Genomic DNA, 22,727 nt, shown 5'->3' with positions numbered 1-22,727 from the left:
GATCAATCCTGTTTCATTACACACAGCCATTTATTAGATAGTCTGTTTCCTGTTGCATATACAATGTATTGCTCTAGGAACCTGTCTTAAAGAAGTTCCATGAACTCATTTCCAAGACCACCTTTATCACGTTTGATTTTGCAGAGCTTGTCTTTTTATTCTCTTTTATTTGATGAGCAGAGGTTATAATGATCAGTTCCACGAGAATGAATGAAAACTTGAATAGCAAAGGTATTCTCATTTCACCGAATACTCAGTTTTCAATTTTTCTAACTGGATTATTTAGTTATATCGATTGCTACACAAGATGGAAAAAAAATTTAACAAAGATGAGCAACACTTTACTGAAAGCGGGTGACATGAAAATAAATATGCAAGTTCAATGGCAAATGGGTAGCTATTTGAAAGATATATACACACATTAAAGATCATTCAGCATTCCCATGATTAAAACCTGGGGCAGAATCTAAATTCCAAGTCACTGAATCTAAGTTCACTAATTTTGCAGCAGGCATATTGTTTGCTTATATCAAACTTAAGGTCTGTGCTCATGACCAGCCTGACAAAAAAATTCAATATACTAACTGAATCCTATGTTTTAGCTCAGTCCTGGTATGTATTGTCAAATGATGTAAATATTAATAATGAATAATACAGCTGATAAATCAAAGTATAAAAATATATAAAATAGATCATAGGTAAAGTTTATTGACTAATTCTGTGATATAGAAATACAGTATATTTTTGATTTCTTTAAGGAAGAGTGAACAATAAGCAGGGTGGAAGTTATGAATTGACCTTAACATTGGAATCTGCACAGCAAATGCACAAATTGATATGAAATTGAAGAGATCTTGACACTAAATCTACATATTGTAAACATTTAACAGAATAGTTAATCTGGCCATTTAGATAATCCCCTACTCATTTCCTCGGTACACATGCCATCTTAGTCTTAATTATTCAATTTTTGTACGTCTAGATTGAAAATCAAGCCAGCCCATGAAAAGCTCTGGTACTAAACTGCACTTTGCTTTCTTTCTTTCGATACGAAATCATTGAGAAATCAGATGATATCTTGCATGTGCATTTTCCAGTTGCAAGAAACTTTCTGAAATTTTAAAATAGAAAAAGGTACATATATACATCTCCATATAAACACATAACTATATCAGGACTGGGTTCATGCCAGTGTGAGATAACACAGCACATACAGTTGCAGATTTGCAGCACTATATTTTATTCAAATTTTCACAGCATTGTTTAGAAAATTACATCAGGGAATCTATGTTAGTTAGCCACTCCACTTTGAAGGAGATGGGTACAATTTACAGGAAATTGTCTGAATCAACTCAGATTCATAACAGCCTTTCGTGCTGGTAAAAAAAAGCCAGGTTTTTAGTTCTGTCCTTCTGATCAATAGATCTGCCATATAAGGAGAGTATTTATTTTACCTGTCCTCTAGATGTATTCTGACATTTTCTGCTTTGTGATAAGCCTAACATACACATAACTGAGTGAAAACCATGACTACCTCTCCTTCTATGTAATATTAAGTGAAGTTTGCAAGCACATGCAGGACCAGGGTTAATGGTCCAGACTGAGGGATAAAGCAGAAAGTTGTAGCATAGAGGAAGGATTCTAAGAAGTGATCATCTGAGTAGTTAGCTCAGATATTGCAGCAAGGTCTTCTGCAGCCATTAGATCATCAGAATGTTGGCTACTCAAATGAATTCCTCCCATAAATATATATTTGCAAACTCAAGTGACTAGTTGGTATTCTGGCACGTGGTCAATACGGTCAGGCTTTGGCTATCTTGGCACTCACTTCTCCTTTTCTAGATCTTCTTTAGATTATCTCAGCTCTTATAATACTATGAACACAGGAATTGTACTTTCTAGGCAACCAACAAGTAATCGATGGGCAATGAAGAAGTTCTGATCATATCATTTATTTCCTCTCTTGATGAAAATGCTTGGTTGAAATTTGCAAGTGCTCGAACAGGCCAGATACATGTGAACAATGGGTACCAAATGAAACATGGACCATCTGATTGAATGGTAACACTGGGATGTGTTATCAAAGCCTCCAACCGCACCTCTATAAGTTCAGATCTGAATATTCTTACAGTGCTAGAAATGGGAACAGAAGGAATTTGGATCTACATTTTTAATTACACATAAAGATACCTTAAGATTCATTGAAGAACAAAAATGTCAAGTTTCACTCTAAAAGGATATCTCTAATTGTTTAGGATAGCATGAGGAGAAAATTTGCTTTATTTCCAATTATTTTGTGAGAAAGTGTTGCATTAGCTTCTGGATACAATTTAGTCATCGATTCCCTTGCAAATATACATCCATTTACAAAACAAGATTCATGAATAATTTAACCTCCTGCAAGAAGCCATATCATATCGTACATAGATTAGGCATGTTGAAATTATCAGTAGTTTAGGAATGTCTCTCTGCACATTGGTACACAAATGCTTAAGGTCTTTACATGAAACTTGTATGTCCACTGTTGCCAAATGATTTAAAAGAAATGGATTATTGCCTCGGTTAAAATGGCAAATGGTGGAAGTCATCTGAGGATATACAGTATGACGTCCTTGAGTCAATATGGCAAACAATAATTTCCAGGATCGCTAACACTCGCGAAAAGGCAAAAACAGACTATAATCAAAATACGTTGATGGTGACCTACCACTTATGATGGTTTTGGTGAACATGAAATTGCATAGGGCCTACGTGCAATTAATGCTACAATATCTGGGCAATCATAACAGGCCAGAATACATGAATGGAGGAAATACGACAGCACTGGAGAAAATCCGAAACAGCTTTAACTGATTCCCTGATCCTCCTCCATCCTGCATTATTTTGATGATATTTCCTATTTCCATTGTGAAAAATGCTGAAGATGATGTGCCCCTGCTGCATGAGATGGAACTGAGTTTTAATTCTGTAACTGCTGTTAAATACCCCTACAGAAAAAAAAACTATCATTTTGTATGGCATGTCACTTACTCAAGTAAAATTGCAAACCTATTTAAAATTATAACAAAAAACTTTAAAGAAGTTTATGATGTTTTAGCTTTTACCTTAACCTTTGGTAGAGAGTAAGATAAAATTTGGAATGTTGCATGGGAGGTTAAAAGTTAATCAGATGTTATTGCCAAGAAACTCATCCCCAATCTGCATAGTGAAATATACCATATAGGAGAAGTTACGTGGTACATCCTGCCTCTGAAATTCAATTACATTGGTTCAATCAAATGAATTTTGAGGCAGGATGCAGTGCATCATATTACTATATGGTGCATTTGGGGCTAATCTCCAGGGCTGAATTTCTTGGCATATGTTTTATCCACTTCCTAGTTTGTTGTATCAGGCTTCAAAAATGTAATTGACTGTTCAGTGATGTCAACACTATTGACAGACACCTCAGCTCCCCTAGAGGTGATGTCTAACAGCAACTGATGCCAGCATTGGTGCAATTCATGCCACAGAGATTCCTAAACAGCTGTGTTCAGGTTTCTTTGAAACCAGTGGCAAGCCCCGTTACTTCATCAGTGATGGCAATATCTTGTCTGTTAGCAATGTAAACACCAGACGCTGTTTCAGGTTGTCAATTATAATATCTGTATAACAATTTCTTTCACTAATCATTTCAAATCCTGACATATATCACATGTGACTTTTGCCCAAGAATTTGACCACAATTAGCATTCTGATGATTTACAGTTGTATTAGATCTTTATCCATATTTAGAACGTTATGTAGTTGTGACATCTAGTCTATTTTTAGAGGTTGTTTCCCTCCCCAGCTCGATGTTATGAATGCGCAGCACTGACAAGATTTATACACACTTGATAGACAGAGGCAACTATCTTGGACCATAGGAACTCCACAATACATCAATAATACTTAGTGGAAGAAATCAATCTGGCTTTCCAACTGATCAACTTCAACATTTTTTTTCAAATACCTACCCTGAAGTAGATAAGTGTGAAGGTGGGTGTTCAAAAGGAGGACTGTCTTCATCTCTCCTCCTTTGGGAAGGAATCTGACTATAAAACTCGCTGTGCCCTGTTGCAGGAGAAAGGGATCCTGTGTAGCTGCCTGTCGAAGGTGTCAGTGCCATTTGAGGTCTATAACTGGGGCTTCCTCGTCTGCTGCCCTGGCCAGCAGTGCTGCTTTGTGCTGGTGAGGAGGACGGAGAGGACCTTCTGGATAAGCTAACGACAGCAGGAGGCTGAAGGGTAATTTCGGACATCTCCACAGAGATACCTGCAGGGAAGATGTCGCGGGAGGGCTGCATTACACTGGGCCGAGGCCGTGGACGGGATGAGATCTCTGGGGATGCGTGACGGGAACTCAGAGGACTCTGACTCAAAGGGGAGAGCCGGGAAGGCTGCAGAACCACCTGGTGTAAACTGGCCTCAGTCCTTCTGCCTTGCTTAGGGCTGGGTCTGGGCCTGGGTCTTGGTTCGTACCACCTGGTGTCCAGACTGAATGTGCTTGTACCACTGGGACCAGCCTGTTTGGCTGATTCAGTGTAAGGCAATGTGGGTGCACTTATACCATGGCTGGTATGCTTTAGCTGCCCGTGGCTGGTCTGTTGCATAGGTTGATGTGGGTATTTTTGAGAGAGAGAGGCAGATCCTTTACTTTTGCTGGGAGCTTTGCCAGTCTGACTCTTTGGTACCTCCAGTTGCAGCACACTGTGGTAGGGTGCTGAGACCTGGAGTGAGGAAGGGGGGCCGCCCCTTGGAAGACCAGCCTTTGGCAGTGTACTCTCGGGGGTTTCTTGATGGTGCGAGAACATGACCGGAGAGCTTTCAATGCTGCTTATCGACAACTTCTTCCTTCTCCATTGCTCTGGAGACCGCATAGTGCTTGGAGTGTGAGTCAAAGGCAGGGTGCTACTGGAAGTGACCAACTGCTGTCCTTCAGAATCTCCGTGATCTGCAGGGAGGGTGGGGTGACCGTATGGTCCTTCAGCAAGTAATAGAGGTGAAGACATCACTGAACTGAGGGGACTGATATCTGGCATGTAAAATGGCTGACCATCTTGGTCTGCTGAGCTACTGCTGAGATAGCCATAAAACTGGCTCTGAGAGTAACGTTTTGCCGGTCGCCTGGCCTGGCCGGTGGCCTGTAGTCTGGCATCTAAGCCTCCCATGCTTTCGTCTTCTTTCTGGAACGATGGACTGTATGCTGGTGGCTGTAAGTATGACTCTTGACTAGATGAAAGAGGTGAAAGCTGAGACTTCAAGCTCATAATGGCAGTAGGAGTAAGCGTCTCATTGTTTTCCTCGTCGGACTGCCGGAATTCAGGATAAGTTTCTGTCTCTTCTGCAAAGGGAAAGCCCTCAATCCTCCTCGTCTTCAACGATGTTTCCATCTCTGTGGGATCCATAATGAATCGTCCGTCAGGGCCTCTGCTGATGAGTTCGATAGGGGTTGTGACATCAGCCTCAGCCTCATGCTTGGAGACACTGTACTTCTTGCTGGTTATTGCCCGCTTTGTCTTTTTGTACAGGGACAGTTCCCTTTCCCTGCCAGGACTCATCATCTTGGCATGTATGGCTTGAGCATCTTCAGAGGAGTCTGACGGAGCTCGGAGTGTCCTGACGCTTTCAGGACTCACCTTTCCTGAGGAGGATCTGAGAGACCAAAATCAGAGGCAACAGTAATCCTGTATACTTTCATGTTTACAATTTTGTTACTGTCCAGTGAAGTAAAGCATTATTTTATTGCTTTCACTGCCATTATTCATTAATAACAAGCCCTTTTGTCTATTAATTTAATGAGTCATCAGTTATGAAGCTGTGGCAGTTAGAATACATTTCAGGAAAATACTTAGCTCTCACTTGGGGATCATTTTATTAGTTATGCAATAATATTATGAATATAATGTATTTTAAAGTAATGAGGGAATTTATAAGTTAATTAATACTGCCAACTGATGCGTGTTTTTACAGCAATAGGATACCAGAACCATTTGGTGAGGAATTAATGGCACTTCTGTGCTGTGTATGGTTCATAAAAAACTACACTCTTTATAGAAGTATAACAATCCAAGTTACCACAGATTAGAGATGAAAGAACAAATTCTTTCGGTATCCTGTAGGAAAACTGTAAATTACATATGGATTTATGTTCTGTTTTAAAATTATAAAAGGTATATGCAACTAAGGCTGCTAGACTTCAGTTCATTTGCAATCAGCACAAAGGCATTCTAGAACAACCAGTTCATTGCCCTCTTTTATTGATTGTAAAACAAAAGTCTAGTGTTAATCTGACATGGACCTTACACCAAAGTTTGGCTGTCAGCTCTGAGAGAAAGAATCAAATCAATCACAATTGATTTAGCATAGACAAACAAACACGGACAAAATTATAAAAGGGACTGGTTACTTACGGGGATTCCACACTCTTTCGGCAGTGTGTTATTGAGAGAGGAGGATCTGGAGAAGAACAAGCACGTGCATTAAACAGCTAGAAGGGAATCAAATCATTTAATATTAGAAATACTTTTCCCACAAAAGTGTGGTCACAGCTTAGGCACAGCAATTTTATCATACTAAAAGAAGCTCACATGATACAATACAAAGGGGTTGATTGAAAGTGGTAGCAGAAATGAGTGACAGCCAAGTCGACAGTTCACCTCTGCAGGATTTGACTTCCACAGGGATGAGATGAGATGCTCTTGTGCCATAAGGTTTTATATATAATGGTCCTTTCAAAAATGAATAATTTGAGGCATGTTACCCTCTGTTACATAGATTTTTGCGTCAATGCTATCTCAGGCATTGACTTTCCTGGTCCACTCTCCCAGTAACTGGAAAATTAAACATGTGGGGCACAGAGTTTCTTGCACCAGAGCCGCACATTTACTATCCCCCCCCCCCCTTAGTTTTTGCAGTTAAATGCAGCTCAGATTGGATTTAATCAGCTGACAGTCGCATTTCCATGTAAAATAGGTTTGGACAATCCCATTCCTCTGGGGAATAAGGCACAGTGAAGAATGGTTCCTGTTTTTGATTTCATCCATGTATTCGAGTTTGACTGCATGAAGCCAGGAAAAGAAAATTTCTCGCCCCCATAGGTGGTCTCTATGGTGGTAGGTAAAGTACATTACACACAATTTTGCATCTTGCCCATCTCTAAGTTATTAATGCTAATGGCATAACAGAGATTTCTACAATACATAATGCCTTTGAACGTAAGTGGGTTAACATCAAGACAAAATAACCAATGGGAAGAGCACTGGGAATTCCTGAAATGGCAGAGGTCAAATGTTCCTCATTGTATTAAGCACAATTCATCACCAAACAGGGAATTAAACTTGGATTTCTTCTCAATTTCATTTTTGGCATTCAAATGCAGAATAATCAGCTCGTAACTACTAATACACATCATTTAGTAATGGTGGATCAAATACAAGGTTTTGCCAGTAGCAAGAGGTAAGCTGAATCCATGAGTTTTAGCATGGCTTGCAAAATATTTAATCATCTTAAAACCCTTTGGTGTACTTGGTGGAATGCAACAATTCCAATATCAGAAGTTATGAAGCTAGCCTCACTCACATGGAAAACACATATCACCCATATTAAATAAATGTACAGCTTGGAATCAAGGTTTCAGATAAATGAAGGTACAACTTATTTTATTCTTCTGTATCAGTCTTTGCTTATTGAACCTCACAGACCTGGTAATGAGCAGGCTTAATGTGGAGTTCATTTGTATGATGTTAATCAAGCACTTCACCTCATGTTCAGAATAACATCCCACAAAACTGTATCTCACAGCCTTCTAGAGCTCCCCCCCCCCTCGAGAAAGGGATTGGGGAGGGTGGGAAATTAATCCTCAAGGACTGGAGGCCTGAGGAAGATGGGAGGTAAACATTGCCATCTCTGACTCCTCAGAGCACAGTACGTGCCTCACAATTATGTGCCTCTTCTCTCTGACTCTTGCTGGAATGCAGCTCATGGAGAATGTCCTTCTGCTAATTGAATTGTCAACTAGAGTTTCATGCATTCGTTGTTGGAAAGTTATATTAATAGAAGGATAAGTAATTTAACATTGTTATGCACAATGAAATTTAAACGTTCCATCTCTTGCAATGGAACAGAACCCAAAGGACAGCTTCTAATCTACTGTTATCATACGCTTGAGTGGACCTCTTATATAAGATAGACTCTTGTCCTCACAATCTACATTATGATCTTGCACTTTATTGTTCACTTGCACTGCATTTTTTCTCCAGCTGTTACACTTTATTCAGCATTGTTATTGTTTTACCTTGTTCTATCGTAATTCAATGTGTAATGATTTCGAACTGTATGAACAACATACAAGACAAGCTTTTCTCTGTATCTTGGTTTATGTGACATTAATAAACCTATGCCAATTTCTGATTCTTTCCTTATTCTACTTCAAACCCGATAAGTCTGCAGAACACCTATCACTATCTTGACTAAGGCTTCGAATAAAACAAAGTTGCCGAAGGTCTGATATACCTTTGAGTTCAGAGAATGCTGTCCTCTTACATTCAGATTTGAACATCCTTCCCAGCATCAAGGATATCATCAAAAGACGATGCCTCAAAAAGGCAGCATCCATCACTAACAACCCACACTGCTCAGGACATGCACTTTTCTCATTACTAACATCAGTAAGAAGGTACAGCAGCCTGAAGACACACACTGAACATTTTAGGAACAGCTTATTCCCATCCACCATCAGATTTCTGAACAGATAATCAAGTGACCCATGACACTACCTCACTGTTTTGCTCTCTCTTTGCACTACTAATATAATTTAATTTTAAAATATATTGTAATCTATAGTATTTTTATAATGTATTGCACTGTACTGCTGCTGCAAAACAACAAATTTCATGACACATGGTGCCTATAAAAAGTATGCACCCCCCCTTGGAAGTTTTCATGTTTAATTGTTTTACAACATTGAATCACAGTGGATTTAATTTGGCTTTTTTGACATGGATCAACAGAAATAGATTCTTTTGTGCTAAAGTAAAACCAGATCTCTGCAAAACAATCCAAATTAATTACAAATATAAAACACAAGATAATTGATTGCACAAGTATTCACTCCTTTAACATGGCACACCAAATCATCATTGGTGAAGCCAATTGGTTTTAGAAGTCACATAATTAGTTAAATGGAGATCACCTGTGTGCAGTCAAGGCGTTTCAATTGACTGTAGGAAAGATACACCTGTATCTGGAAGAGCCAACTGCTGGTGAGTCAGTATCCTGGCGAAAACTACACCATGGAGACAAAAGAGCACTTCAAACAACTCCGTGAAAAGGTCATTGAAAAGCACAAGTCCAGAGATGGATACAAAAAAATTTCCAAGTCACTGAATATCCTTTGGAGTACAGTTAAGTCAATCATCAAGAAATGGGAAGAATATGGCACAGCTGTAAATCTGCCTAGAGCAGGCCATCCTCAAACTGAGTGACTGTACAAGAAGGGGACTAGTGAGGGAGGCCACCAAGAGACCTATGACAACTCTGGAGGAGTTACAAGCTTCAGTGGCTGAGATGGGAGAGACAACTGGAAGCAGGTTCTATGGCCTGATGAAATGAAAATTGAGCTTTTTGGCCATTAGACTAAACACTATGTTTGGTGGAAGCTAAACACCGCACATCATCAAAAACACACCATCATGGTGTGGGGATGCTTCACTGCAAGCAAGACCTGGAAGATAGAGAGTAAAATGAATGAAGCAAAATACAGGGAAATCCTGGAGGAAAACCTGATGTAGTCTGCAAGAGAACTGCGACTTGGGAGAAGATTTGTTTTCCAGCAAGACAATGACCCCAAGCATAAAGCCAAAGCTACACAGGAATGGCTTAAAAACAACAAAGTTAATGTCTGGAATGGCCAAGTCCAGACCTCAATCCAGTTGAGAATCTGTGGCTGGGCTTGAAAAGGGCTGTTCACTCACAATCCCCATGAAATGTGACAGAGTCTGAGTAGTTTTGCAAAGAAGAATAGGGGAAAATTGCAGTGCCAGGTGTGCAAAGCTGATAGAGACCCATCCACACAGATTCAAGGCTATAATTGCTGCCAAAGGTGCATCTACTAAACACTGACTTGAAGGGGGTGAATACTTATGTAATCAATTATTTTGTGTTTTATATCTGTTTATATTTGTGTCCTAGTAGTTTGCCTACCAGGAGCACATTGGAGTCGATGATGCTGTCGTCTACCTGCTGAATCCAATCCAATTTGGATAAGCAGGGCAGCACTGTGAGGATCTTGTTTTTTGGGGAAGTTCTGTTCAATGTAGGTTGGCACTTCCATTGTGTCCTGGATAACAGACCACCTGACTGGCAGACCACAGTTGTGCGGCTTCAGAGCTGTGTGTCAGACATGGCTATAACTAGCACTGGGCTCTAAGGGGGACTGTATTGGCTCCCATACAACACTGAGTCATGTCATCTGCAGAAATTCTCTGATGACTTGGCAATAGTTGAGTGTATAAAGGGAGGACGGGAGGATGAATACAGGGTCTTGGTGGAGGACTTTGTTAGATAGTGCGCAGCTCAACATAAGTAAGACAAAGGAGATGGTGATGGACTTTAGGAAGACCAAACCTGTACTGCTCTCTGTTACTATTGGCGGTGAGGACGTGGGTGTGGTGAAGACCTACAAGTACTGGGGGGCGCACCTGGTGGACAGACTTGAGTGGAGCGCCAAGATTGAGGCTATGTACAAGAAGGACCAGAGTCGCCTCTACTTCCTGAGGAGATTGAGGTTCTTTGGAGTACTCAGGCCTCTCCTTTCCAGACTGTTCTACCAGTCTGTTGTCACCAGTACAACCTTCTATGCGGTGGTGTGCTGGGGCAATGGCATTAACATGGGTGATGCCAACAGGTTCAATGAACTGATTGAAAATGCTGGCTCTGTTATAGGACACACTGGAGGCTGTGGTAAAACAAAGGACCCTCAGGAAAATCCTGGCAATTCTGGACAATGTTTCTCACCCTCTGCATGCCACCTTGGCCGAACAGAGGAGAACTTTTAGTAACAGACTAAGACAACTGCACTGTTCCAAAGAGCGGTGTACAAGGTCATTCTTATGCTCAACCATTAGGCTCTATAATGAGTCAACCTATACCTGGGGAAGTGATGACTCCCTCCTGTTAGACTGTTTGTGGTAACTTATTTTTTATTCTTTCTTACTTCTCTTCTAATATTTGTACATCTGTGCACTTGTAATGCTACTGTGACACTGTAATTTCCTTTGGGATCAATAAAGTCTCTGTCTATCTAGTTGTAATTAATTAGATCATTTCGTAGAGATCTGTATTCACTTTCACCTTTAACAGACTTTTTCTGTTAATCGGTGTCAAAAAAAAAGCCAAGTTAAATCCACTGTGTTTCAATGTTGTAAAACATAAAAACTTCCAAGGAGAGTGAATACTTTTTATAGGCACTGTAAATTGACACAGCTATAAACCTGATTCTGATTCCATCTTGATACTGTTCAACTCCGCTTTTTATCCCCACAATCACCTGCATCCCTATTCCAAGGTCTATTACTCAATGGTGCTTAACCTGTCAACTGCTTTTAGTAGGCACTGGGAGCAGCTGAGCATTTTTAAACCAGTGATAACTGCAACACTGATACAGTAGGCTCGTTGGTGGATTGATGAGGTGATAATGCTGTAACAGGAGTGTTCAAACCAAAGTAATGCTGTGGAGGGGAAATGGGAGAATATTACTGAGGAATACGTGATTGTAATCTGAGTGAGGCAGCAGATATGCAGAACTGCGTTGCTCTTTTGCTATGCTGCAATTGCTCAAGCAAAATGTTTCACGATAATTGGCAGAAGACATCCTGCTGAAGCTGGAAATTTTGAACAACCCAACCAGTGAGCTGGAGGAACTCAACAGGTCAGGAATCACCTATGGAGAGAAATAAACTAACGACATTTTAGGGCTTCCAGTCTCTTTACTGCCCTTATTATTGGCGTCCCTGTGACCAAGCAGCAACATACTATAAATATGGAAGTCACCATTGACTTAGCTTTGCAGTGATCATTGGATGTTGTCGTCATTGAGCAGGTGTCCTTCTGTGCAAGGTTTTGATGTGAGGTCTCATCCTTTTATTCTGTTCTCTGGTGCCTGTGTCTGACCTGGTGCATTACATTTAAGTAGCATTTGACCTTAACCTAAAACAAAACTTCTTACACCTGCGAATCCTTATCTGCAAGTGAGCAGGGGCCTATATAAACGCGAGCACTCCCAAAGAGAAACACCAACAACTGCACACTGAGGATGTCACCTCGACTGGTGATGAAATGTCTGCTTGGTGAACATGGCAACTTCAAACTTTGTAGATTTCCAACTGGTTGATTCGGAACCATCTATTTCAATATGGAATTCTTTCCAATTAAGTTGATTAGCTATAACATATTCAGTGCAACGCTGGTGAAATGCACTTTTCCGCAAAAATAATAGTCTAAAAGTGAAGTTAAGAAGCTAAAGGTGTCATTTGGTGGAGGCTATAATTGCACGCAACAGAAACAAAATACTTGTAGTTGTTGGAGACCAAGCTATAGGTGCAGCAGTTAATGCTTCAACCGAAACATCATCAGCCTTCTGTCCATCGTAACCTGAGGGCGGTCCTGCGTAGTGGCGACTCTACAGTTTCCACCTTGAAGCCAGAGTAAAGGCAGGAAAATCTGTGGCAAGTGGTTCTTTTCTTGAATCTTTGAAGTTTGTAATGGAAACTCGGGAACTACTTGAAAGTTGTCCCTGCAACATCACTTGGGAACCTTCATGTCATCTAGGACAGAGCATCGTTCTTGCCACAGTACTCTGCAAATACATCTTCTGTCATTTAAAGTCAATACTAGCCTCGTGATGCAATTTGTCAGATACTTGTGAGGTAATTTCTCAGCCGCAACCATCAAGAGAGTACAATTTTGCAGTTGCATAAAACTTAGTTAGGCCTCATTTGGAGTATTGTGTTCAGTTCTGGTCACCACATTACAGGAATGATGTTGGGGCTGTGGAGAGGATGCAGAACATATTCATGAGGGTGTTGCTTGGTCTAGAGAGTCCTAGCTATAAGGAGAGGCTGGACAAGCTCGAACTGTTTTCTCTGGAGCATCAGAAGCCAAGTGAACTAATAGAAGTTCATAAAATTATGGGAGACTGAGAAAAGGTAGATTATTTTCATAGGTAGGGAAGAGTCTTTACATACCAGTGAGCAGAGCTTTAAGGTGAAAATGAGAAAGTTTAGAGGAGATGTGGGAGGCAAGATCTTTAACATAGAAAGTGGTAGGTGCCTGGAAGATGCTGCCAAGGGAAGTGGTTGAAGCACATATGATTGCAATATCTAAAAGGCGTTCAGACAAGCACATAAACAAGAAGGCAAGGGAAGGATATACAGACAATTGGATTCATTTAAATTGGCATCATGGTCATCTCAATCAAATATTGTGGGCCAAAGGATTTGTTCCTGTGTTGTGACAAACTGTTCTATGCTCTAATGTTACTATGTCAACTCTTCTTCAAAATGAAGATGACCTGGTTTCGGTCTGCATTCCCTTTCTTTCTCCAGCACTGGACCAAAATTCTGGAATTTCTTCAATAATATTGTTATTGAGCAATCAAAAACAGAACGATTCAAGGGATGGGGTGGGGGGTTCACCACCACCTTCAAGTTCAAGTTCATTGTCATTCAACCATACATAAATACAGACAAATGAAAGTTTTCCTCCGGGGCCAAGTGCAAGCCAATATCAACAGTCATACACAGCACAAAGCACATATACTGCATATAAGATAGCAGTAAACATACAGTCATACAATAAATATAATATAGCCCAAGTCCCTGAGTATCATAACTCATTGATGGTGCATGGAATTTGTCAGCAAGAACAAGCCCACAGCTGTCTACAGGTGAATGCAATCCAGCTTGTATGTGTCCTGACTGGAAATGCTCACATCACAAAAGAAATAAGGAATAGAAAGCACATGGGAAATGTATAAAAATGACTGAGGTGCTGAAATACTGATGTTATTGATGTATAATGTGACCTTGGGCTAATGGTTTAAAAATACGTACATGTCCAAGTTTTGTAAAATATGAATAATGCTTTTCCCCAATATTAAGGTCTTTAATAAAAAGTTGAATTTATTTTGCATTTTCCAACATCTGTTAAGATTTTAGTCTCTCTTCAACAAATCCTTCATTGCTAACATTAGGAATTTAATGCAAAATAAATAACCTCTCTTTCTACTGTTTGCTGCATAATTGAATGTTGGCATAAAATAAGATTTATTTGCTGTTTACACTTTTAGTCAGCAATCATACCTTGGGTGATATTTGATAAAATGCTAGAAGACGGTGCATAAACTCTGAAAGTAAATAGGATCAGATATGCCCAGCCTGCTTCAGTTACAAACATTTTGCCAGAGTAAAAGACCAAAGCAGTTTATGTTAAGATACTGCAAATCTCAGATTAATTGTGCTCTTTCCCTTTTGCTTCCACTTTTTCATCCTGTTTCCCTCATGCCTGAGAATAATTTCCTTCTGCAGGCTCTGAGGTGACTGACAAGGTCATTTAGGGAAATGCAGACTCCTTCACCTTTGCTTCAGGAGCATTTGCCAGGGTGGGTGGCTTGTTTGGGTGAGTTTGTATTCCTTCTGCTACTTATGCTGTGTATGCATGGACACAATTCTTCAGATGGTCGCTGATAAATATTATATAACTTTTTCTGACAGGGAGCACTTTCACAAGCTGTCAGGTAAAAAAGATTTAAATAAAACCTTTGCAACCTCAAAATTCTGGAAGCGAAGTACAACCAAGGAAATACTTGTCACAGAAGTTATGAATTTTAGTCCTCTTCTCATAATCCTCTTTCCAGGTTTTGTACACATGTTTTCCCCAGTTCCAAAAAAACGAAAGGACAGTTGAAACAGAAGTCAAGCCAGCCATTGGAAACTTGGGGCTGGTGGTGCTTCCAAAGACATTGGTGGATTAGTCTGATTTCAGCTTTGTTTTAATTTAATAAGTATCATTGATATGAAGGTGGGACAAGCGGTCGATTGGACACACTCTCAACCATACATCATTCGCAATTAACATTCAAATGTTTCATTATATCAACTGTTAAATTCTGTCCTGAGAAGAAGGAAGTCTAGTAAACTTCATGAGTGACGCACCATCAATAACTCTTGGAGACGGGAGGCGAATGATAGGCTTTTATTAGCTGCAAGAGGCCACGATTTGCAGCAAGAGACCACCACACAACATCCTGGAGACTGAGGGAGGAGCAGTGCCTCCAGTCGCCTTTATACAGGGGTCTGTGGGAGAAGCCACTGGAGCAGTCCGCAGAGGGGCGTGTCCAGACATGTATATGTAGTTCACCATATTCACCCCCCCCTTTTGTTTTAAAAGAGAGTCCCTATGGGGCGAAGTTTCTTACAAGTATATTTACAGGTTAAGTCTATCAGGTGGTCGAATCTGTCGCTGCGATCTACGTAGCACTGGCTGTGATTGCACAGGTGCTGATGGTGGTTGTGCTGGCTCCAGCCTGACTTGAGGTGTCAGCCCATTAGGCGTCAGTAATCCCTCATGCGTGCGCGAGGCGCCCGGTATGGGAGTGTCGTGAGGAGTCTGTGTAGGGCTTGGTGTGCGCAGTGTCTCGTGGGTATACACCTCGGTGGGTACGGGGTTCATAGTCACCGTGGAGTGTTTGAGGTAGGGGTCTGGTGCTCCTGTGGGCGCCAGGTCACGGACGGAGACCGTGTCCTCCTGCCCATCAGATAAGACCACGTAGGCATATTGGGGGTTCACATGTAGAAGGTGAACCCTCTCGACCATCGGGGACTATTTATTTATTTCTCCTCACATGTTTCTGGAGCAGCACTGGCCCTGGGGATGTCAGCCAAACTGGTAGGGTGGTCCCAGTGACAGACTTCCTGGGAAAAGAGAATAGACGCTCGTGACGGGTGGCATTGGTGGACGTACATAACAGGGAGCGGATAGAGTGGAATGCCTCGGGGAGGACCTCCTGCCATTGAGAGACCGGCAACCCTTTTGACTTAAGGGCTAAAAGTGTGGCCTTCCACACTGTGGCATTCTCCCTCTCCACCTGTCCATTTCCCCGGGGATTATAGCTCGTGGTCTTACTAGTAGCAATACCCCTAGCCAGTAGGTACTGGCGCAGCTTGTCACTCATAAAGGAGGACCCTCTATCACTGTGGATATAGCAGGGATATCGAACAGAGTGAAGAGCTGGCGCAGGGCTTTTATAACGGATGTGGTAGTGGTGTCGGGGCAGTAGATGGCAAAGGGGAACCGCGAGTACTCGTCGATTATGTTGAGAAGGTAGACATTGCGGTCAGTGGTATGCGTCAAGCTGTGTGAACCTATTGATGGTCTGGCTATAGTCCACGACCATCCTATTTTTCTGCCCTGTCCAAACACCTGGGCCCTCCAAGGGATTGCGCTTGGCTCAATGATCCCCTCCCTGAGCAGCCGCTGCACCTCTGATTGAATGAAGGCCCTGTCCCCCGCGCTGTACCTCCTGCTTTTAGTTGCCACAGGTTTACAGTCAGGGTTCTGGTTGGCGAACAGCAGTGGGGGAGTGATCTTGAGGGTGGAGAGGCTGCAAGTGGTGTCAGCAGCGCGGCTGTTAGCATGGTGCTGGGTGGGATGTGTGGGTCAGTAGTGGGGTATATGACGAAGTCCCACAAAACTGAGGATTTCTGACGGTGATTGGTGGGAGGGGCCCATCATACTCCATTGTCACACTTTTCAGGTGACTCTGGAAGTCGAGCCCCAATAGCACAGGGGCACACAGTTGAGGCATGACCAGTAGCGCAAAGCCCCGATATTCTGTGCCCTGCACCACCAATGTCGCTACACAATCCCCCCGGATGTCAGTGGAATACGATCCAGAAGCCATGGTGACCCTCTGGCTTACCGGCTGTGTCACGAGTCCGCAGTGTTGCACCGTGTCCGGGTGAATAAAACTCTCAATGCTGCCCTTGTCAAACAGGCAGCTAGTCCTGTGCCCCTCCACCAGGATGTCCATCATTGACCTTGCAAGCTGGTGTGGAGCACTTTGGTCGAGGGTTACGGAGGCCAGAGTTGAATCGCCGTCTTGGTGCCCAGTAAGCACCCGTGGGTCGGAGGTGGGGCAAGGTGGCGCCGGCAAAGATGGCCACCCCATGCCTCGCACAAGGCGGGCAGGCAAAAGGGCGGTGACCAAGATGGCGACCCCCATGCCTCACAAGCGGCGCTACTCGACCCCGCTCGTGGTTTAGACTTACAGGCCTTGGTGAAGTGGCCCTTCTTTCTGCAGCTGGAGCAGGTAGCTTCTCGGGCCGGGCAGCATTTTCGGGGGTGCTTTTCGAGTCCGCAGAAGTAACACTGCGCAGACTTGCGACTGGCAGCAGCCGTGGTCGATTCACCGGAGGGTTGCGGGATCTGCAGCGTCCATGGGACCGGCGGGGGATCGCGCGGCTGGACAGCGTCAGTGTTGTGCAGAGCAGCCTCCAGTGTGTCGGCCGTCTCGATCACCGACTGTAAGGTAAGATCGGCGTTTTCCAGCAGTCGCTGGTGCACGTACACTGACCTGATCCCCGTAACAAAGGCGTCTCTTACTAGCAGCTCTGCATACTGTTCCGCCATCAGTCCCCTGCAGTAGCAGGCCCGCACGAGTGTCTGTAGGGCCTGGGCAAACTCAGCGCTCGACTCTTCGGCCCGCTGCCGCTGCATCGCTAAGTGATGTTTTGTGTAGACGATGTTCACCGGCTGCAGGTACTGTCTTTTGAGGGTGTCCAGTGTCCCTTGGTAGGTCGGCAGGTCCCTGATTAGGGAGTATACCCGCGGACTGACTCTGGAGAGGAGAACTCTGTGCATGATAGTAGGCTCAGTCATGTGAATCTCTTCCAGATATGATTGGAAGCATGCAAACCAGAGTTTAAAGGCTTTGGCTGCTTCGGGAGATTAAGGATCAATGTCCAATTTATCTGGTTGTAAAATGCTCTCCATGTTTTAAAACTGCAGCTAATAAAATTGATGCACCATCAATAACTCTCGGAGATGGGAGGCAAACAATAGGCTTTTATTAGCTGCAAGAGACCACGATTAGACCACGAAGAGACCACCACACAACATCCTGGAGACTGAGGGAGGAGCAGTGCCTCCAATCACCTTTATACAGGGGTCTGTGGGAGGAGCCACAGGAGCAGTCAGCAGAGGGGCGTGTCCAGACGGGTATATTTAGTTCATCACAATCAGACAAGCCAAAACTACAGAACTGGGCAGAAACCATGGGCATCCGTGGAAAACTTTGCATCAGCTTGGAGGCACATGTTGAGTAAAAGGTCTTTCAACTGGAAAATCATAGATAGTCCAAACAAATTTTGTAAAAACATTTTCCAGAACATGGTCAATATGATCCAGGAGTTGCAGAGGAATGAGCAATAGGGAGATGTCTTTTCCTTCCCTCTGCTCTGACAATAGATACTGTACCTAGCCAGAGCCTTAGGCAGCATGGCTGACAACAGAAGCTCTATTGAATGAGGGAATGAACCCATGGGATTCTCTTTTCTGGAAATGCACAACAGCTCAGTGTCGCCTGACTGGCTTTACTTATTTTACATTCTTAAAAATGCATTCAATTAGGGACATCATAGGCAAAACTGTCATTTATGGTCCGTCTGTAAATGTCCCTTAAGGGAGAAGGAAGCTCAATATTGGAGGGTCTGGAATCGCAGTTAAACCAGAGTTGGAAAGGAAGACAGATTTTCTTGCAATGTATATTGATGAACCAGGCTGGATGTTACAATAAACCATGCTAACATTATTGAGGCCAACTTTTCATTCCATATTTCTTTATTTACCTGAATTTAAATATCACAGCTGCCATGCTGGGATTCAAAGTCACGTCGTCAAACCAGTGGTCCATTCTTCTCCATAGTTGTCAATAACTTAACCATAAGCACACTCAATAACTGCAGTCCCAGTTTGTATTGGGTGACAGAAAACTAGCTGGATGAGGGAATTCCTATTTTCATTCATATTTTATGCATAAATAGCACATAACCTGCAATCTTGCAGTATACATGTGCCTCTTTTCTTGTGAAGTCCAATCCATCAGCATCAGAGGTAATAATTGAACTAGTGTTGCTGGCACTATGAGACAGCCATACCATGTGCAATGACACTATGTATTTGCATGTGTATTGACTTTATCAAATGTACAGAGAGTATTATTTACATAACAGTAGGGGTTAGATCAATGGATCACAGCCTGGGACCCGTGTTATTAACATATATTTTAACAAGGAGTATTTCATTGTGAAGTTATTGAAACCTGAGTGACTTAATGTGCCACCCGGGATATTGTTTTATATGCTGGATATAATTTTTTATGCTGAGTATCATCCAAAGCGTAAGCATCCCCTAGCGCAGATCAGAGTTTCTGTAACTGATAACTGGAGCTCACATTGACCTGTATGGACAGATGACGGTATCTTGAACCGTCCATGCCACAGGGTAGCCGGCTGGTGGTGTAGTGGCATCAGCACCGGACTTCGAGGCAAATGGTCCCCAGTTCGAATCCGGCCAGCTCCTTGCATGCTTTCCATTTGTGCTGGGTTGAGTGCTGGCAACTCAGCCTCGTAAAAAAGTCAAATGCTACGGAAACAGCAAAAATGCCGCCCAATGTACCACCAGGCGTGGAAAGGAACAATACCCAACAAGGTATAACTGACTCACTGCATGCTCTGGGAGCTCGGGAAGACATTTGCCAAGGTATGACCCCTTTAACAGCCCTGACCCTTTTCCAATGGTAAGATGTCTGTGAAATAGAAAGGTCAGGTTTCTTTTAGGTATGTAAGTTTCTTAAAGCAATAATGTTTTAATTTGAATTCTTTTGATTTGTTGTTAAGGCAAACTTTTGAAACCTTCACTCTACTGAGAAATGACTGCAAACAGTTTCTGGAAATTTGCCAATTCAATAGCAATGTGCCCCTCCCCAAATGAAAGGCTGTCTCCTACTCACCCCTCCTCCTCTTATTTTTCCGCTTCCGCTGCCTGTTCACAAAGCAAGCAGCCAGAGTACTGAACAAAATGGCTGCTGCCAGGAAGCAGATGGTGGCGACAATCCCAGCCACAACAGGACGGGCTAGGCCTTCCTCTGGCACGTCAGGTGGTGAAAAGATGTCTAAAAGCAGAGAGAACTTGTTCAAGGAAACAACAATGGGCCATACATTTGAACAACCTCCCTCCATCCTTTCCAGAGGACAACAGATATCTTTTTCCCTGAGTTGACATGTCCAGTTCCAGAAGGCATGCATTTAAGGTGAGATGGAGAAGGTTCACAGGAGAGGTTCTTTACAGAGAATGGTGAGCTACTGGAATACTCTACCAGGGGTGATGGAGGTGGAAGTAGAAGCTTTTAGATAGGCACGGAGGGGTTTAGAGGCAGAAAGGGTTAGGAGTCAGTAGATTAATTAGTTTTGCACAATATCCTGGCTAAAGGGCCTGTCCTTGAGATACAATGTTTTATGTTCTTATACAATGGTGATTTTGTCGTTGAGAATACACGTGCAACTTACCTGAACTAGAAACCCCAACGATATTACTTGGTTCACTGATCAGGTCCTGCATGACAGCCATTGCACGAAATTCATACCAGGAGTCCTGACAAGGGAAGAAGATAAAACATCTGCATTTTATTCTGTTATCTCTGTGAAGCCCGATACCCATTTACCCCTTAATCACTCTTTAAAGAGAACCATCACTTTCTACAAGGAAAACTTCCCTTTGCCACTTAAGATTTGAACTCCCACTGCAAACATGAAAGGACATTTAGTTTAACGTTTCAAGTTGAGTTGCTTGTTGTGATCAAGCAAGGTCCCCACCTACTCAGTCTTCAGCACTTGCCTTGATTTTGACCCAGTGGAGTGTATCAACCAAATTGGAATTGTTCCTGATCACTGCCCGATCCAAACTCCATCAACTCTGTGTGTCTTTACAGAGAGCAGGACAGGACTCTCATTCATATACTATGGACTTGATCCCACCGAAAATGACCTGGAGTATTGTGTTTGTGCACAACTACATATATATTAAATAAAAGCACGCACGCAGGAGATGGCTTTAACTGGCATACAGTTGGCCCTCCTTATCTGTGAGGGATTGGTTCTGGGGCCTCCCGCGGATACCAAAAAACATGGATGCTCATGTCCCTTATATAAAATGGCGTAATATTTGCATATAACCTACGCACATCCTCCAGTATACTTTAAATCATCTCTAGATTACTTATAATACCTAATACAATGTAAATGCTATGTAAATAGTTGTTATACTCTAATGTTTAGGGAATATTGACAAGAAAAAGAACTGTACATGTTCCTCTCGCTCACAACACAAGCAGCGAACAAACAAGACGCAAGGCGAACAATGATCAAACAATGAGTAAAACTTTTAATCATCTCTAGATTACAGAACTTATAACACCTAATACAATGGAAATGCTATGTAAATAGTTGTTACACTGTCTTGTTTAGGGAATACTGACAAGAAAAAAAAACAACAGGTTTCTCTCGCTCACAACACAAGCAGCGAACGAACGGGACGTGAGGTGAACAATGATCAAACAATGAATAAAACTTGCAATACCTGTACAGTAGTTGTTACACTGTCTTATTTAGGGAATAAGGACACTTTGGAGGAGGCTCAATGATACTAAAGTCAGGAACTGTGGAGGTTGAGGGCTGAGGATCTTCAGGCGCTGAACGTCGCAACTTCAGAATTGCAGATGCTTTACTTATAAACATTGTTATAGGAAGCTGTTTCTTCTTTTTCTTTGCATCATCAAACAAATCTTGCGAGTTAGCCTTTCTCTTCTGTGAGTTTCTTGAGCTCCTCTGGGAATGCAGCTGCGGCCTTGGCATTAGCTGATGCCGATTCTCCCGTGATCTTTACGTTCTTGAGGCTGTAGCGCTTTACATAGCCAGCTAGCCCACCATTACTAGCCTTAAACTCTTTTCTCTCACTCTCATCAACCCCGTCACAGTAGTACTCATAGAGACTAAGAGCTTTTTCACGTATAATTTGGCCATCGACAGGGATATTCTTCTGTGACATGTCCTCTAGCCACACACTCGGCAAGAGATAGCACTTTATGCTCCCTCTTAGCCTTTGAGGAATTGCTTTGACCATGTAATTACTTTTTAGGAGCCATTTTTACACAGGAACAAAGTAACGAACGAACGAGATGCGGGGTGAACAATGAGTGCTGGAAGCGCACTTCCGGGTTTTCTCAATTCGCGGTTGGTTGAGTTCGCGCATGCGGAACTCGCGGATAAGGAGGGCCAAATGTATTCACGTTGCAGCGAGAGCGAGCAATATGCATGTGCAGACAGCAGATCAATATGTAGTGCTGGGGGGGGGCATCATTGCTCTAAAAGAAATAGATCCCCATTACACTTCCTCCCCCTTTAGAACTGTATATATACAAAACATTCTATTTCCCTTTCATAAACCCATATTCCAAATAAACATGCTTTCACAATAACAGTCCATAACTAACTTCACAGTTCTAAAGGTTCAGTCTTTTGGGCGGCGCCCTGTTTCTTTTAGGATAGCACCTCTGGACCTGTGGAGAGGCATTAGGTTTGGCAGGTGTCTTGTCTA

At 42.5% G+C, this 22,727-nt stretch overlaps 1 protein-coding gene across 2 annotated transcripts in view; it reads right to left on the bottom strand.

The window, feature by feature from the left end:
- Positions 1-699: 699 nt before the first annotated feature.
- The window catches only part of igsf9bb (immunoglobulin superfamily, member 9Bb), a 687,093-nt gene continuing 665,065 nt past the window's right edge, over positions 700-22,727 (bottom strand). For both annotated transcript variants that reach the window (XM_059957059.1, XM_059957060.1), the window contains exons 15-18: positions 20,642-20,726; positions 20,086-20,247; positions 6,431-6,476; positions 700-5,672 (exon numbers count right to left, since the gene is read on the bottom strand). In XM_059957059.1, the coding sequence (XP_059813042.1) occupies positions 3,992-5,672; positions 6,431-6,476; positions 20,086-20,247; positions 20,642-20,726 (1,974 nt within the window). In that variant the 3' untranslated portion in view covers positions 700-3,991. The remainder of the gene's footprint in view (positions 5,673-6,430; positions 6,477-20,085; positions 20,248-20,641; positions 20,727-22,727) is intronic.

The sequence above is a fragment of the Hypanus sabinus genome, chromosome X2, assembly GCF_030144855.1.
Source record: "Hypanus sabinus isolate sHypSab1 chromosome X2, sHypSab1.hap1, whole genome shotgun sequence".
Lineage (NCBI taxonomy): Eukaryota > Metazoa > Chordata > Chondrichthyes > Myliobatiformes > Dasyatidae > Hypanus > Hypanus sabinus.
Note: the sequence above shows the minus strand (reverse complement) of the source record. Positions and strands in the feature narration are given on the sequence as shown.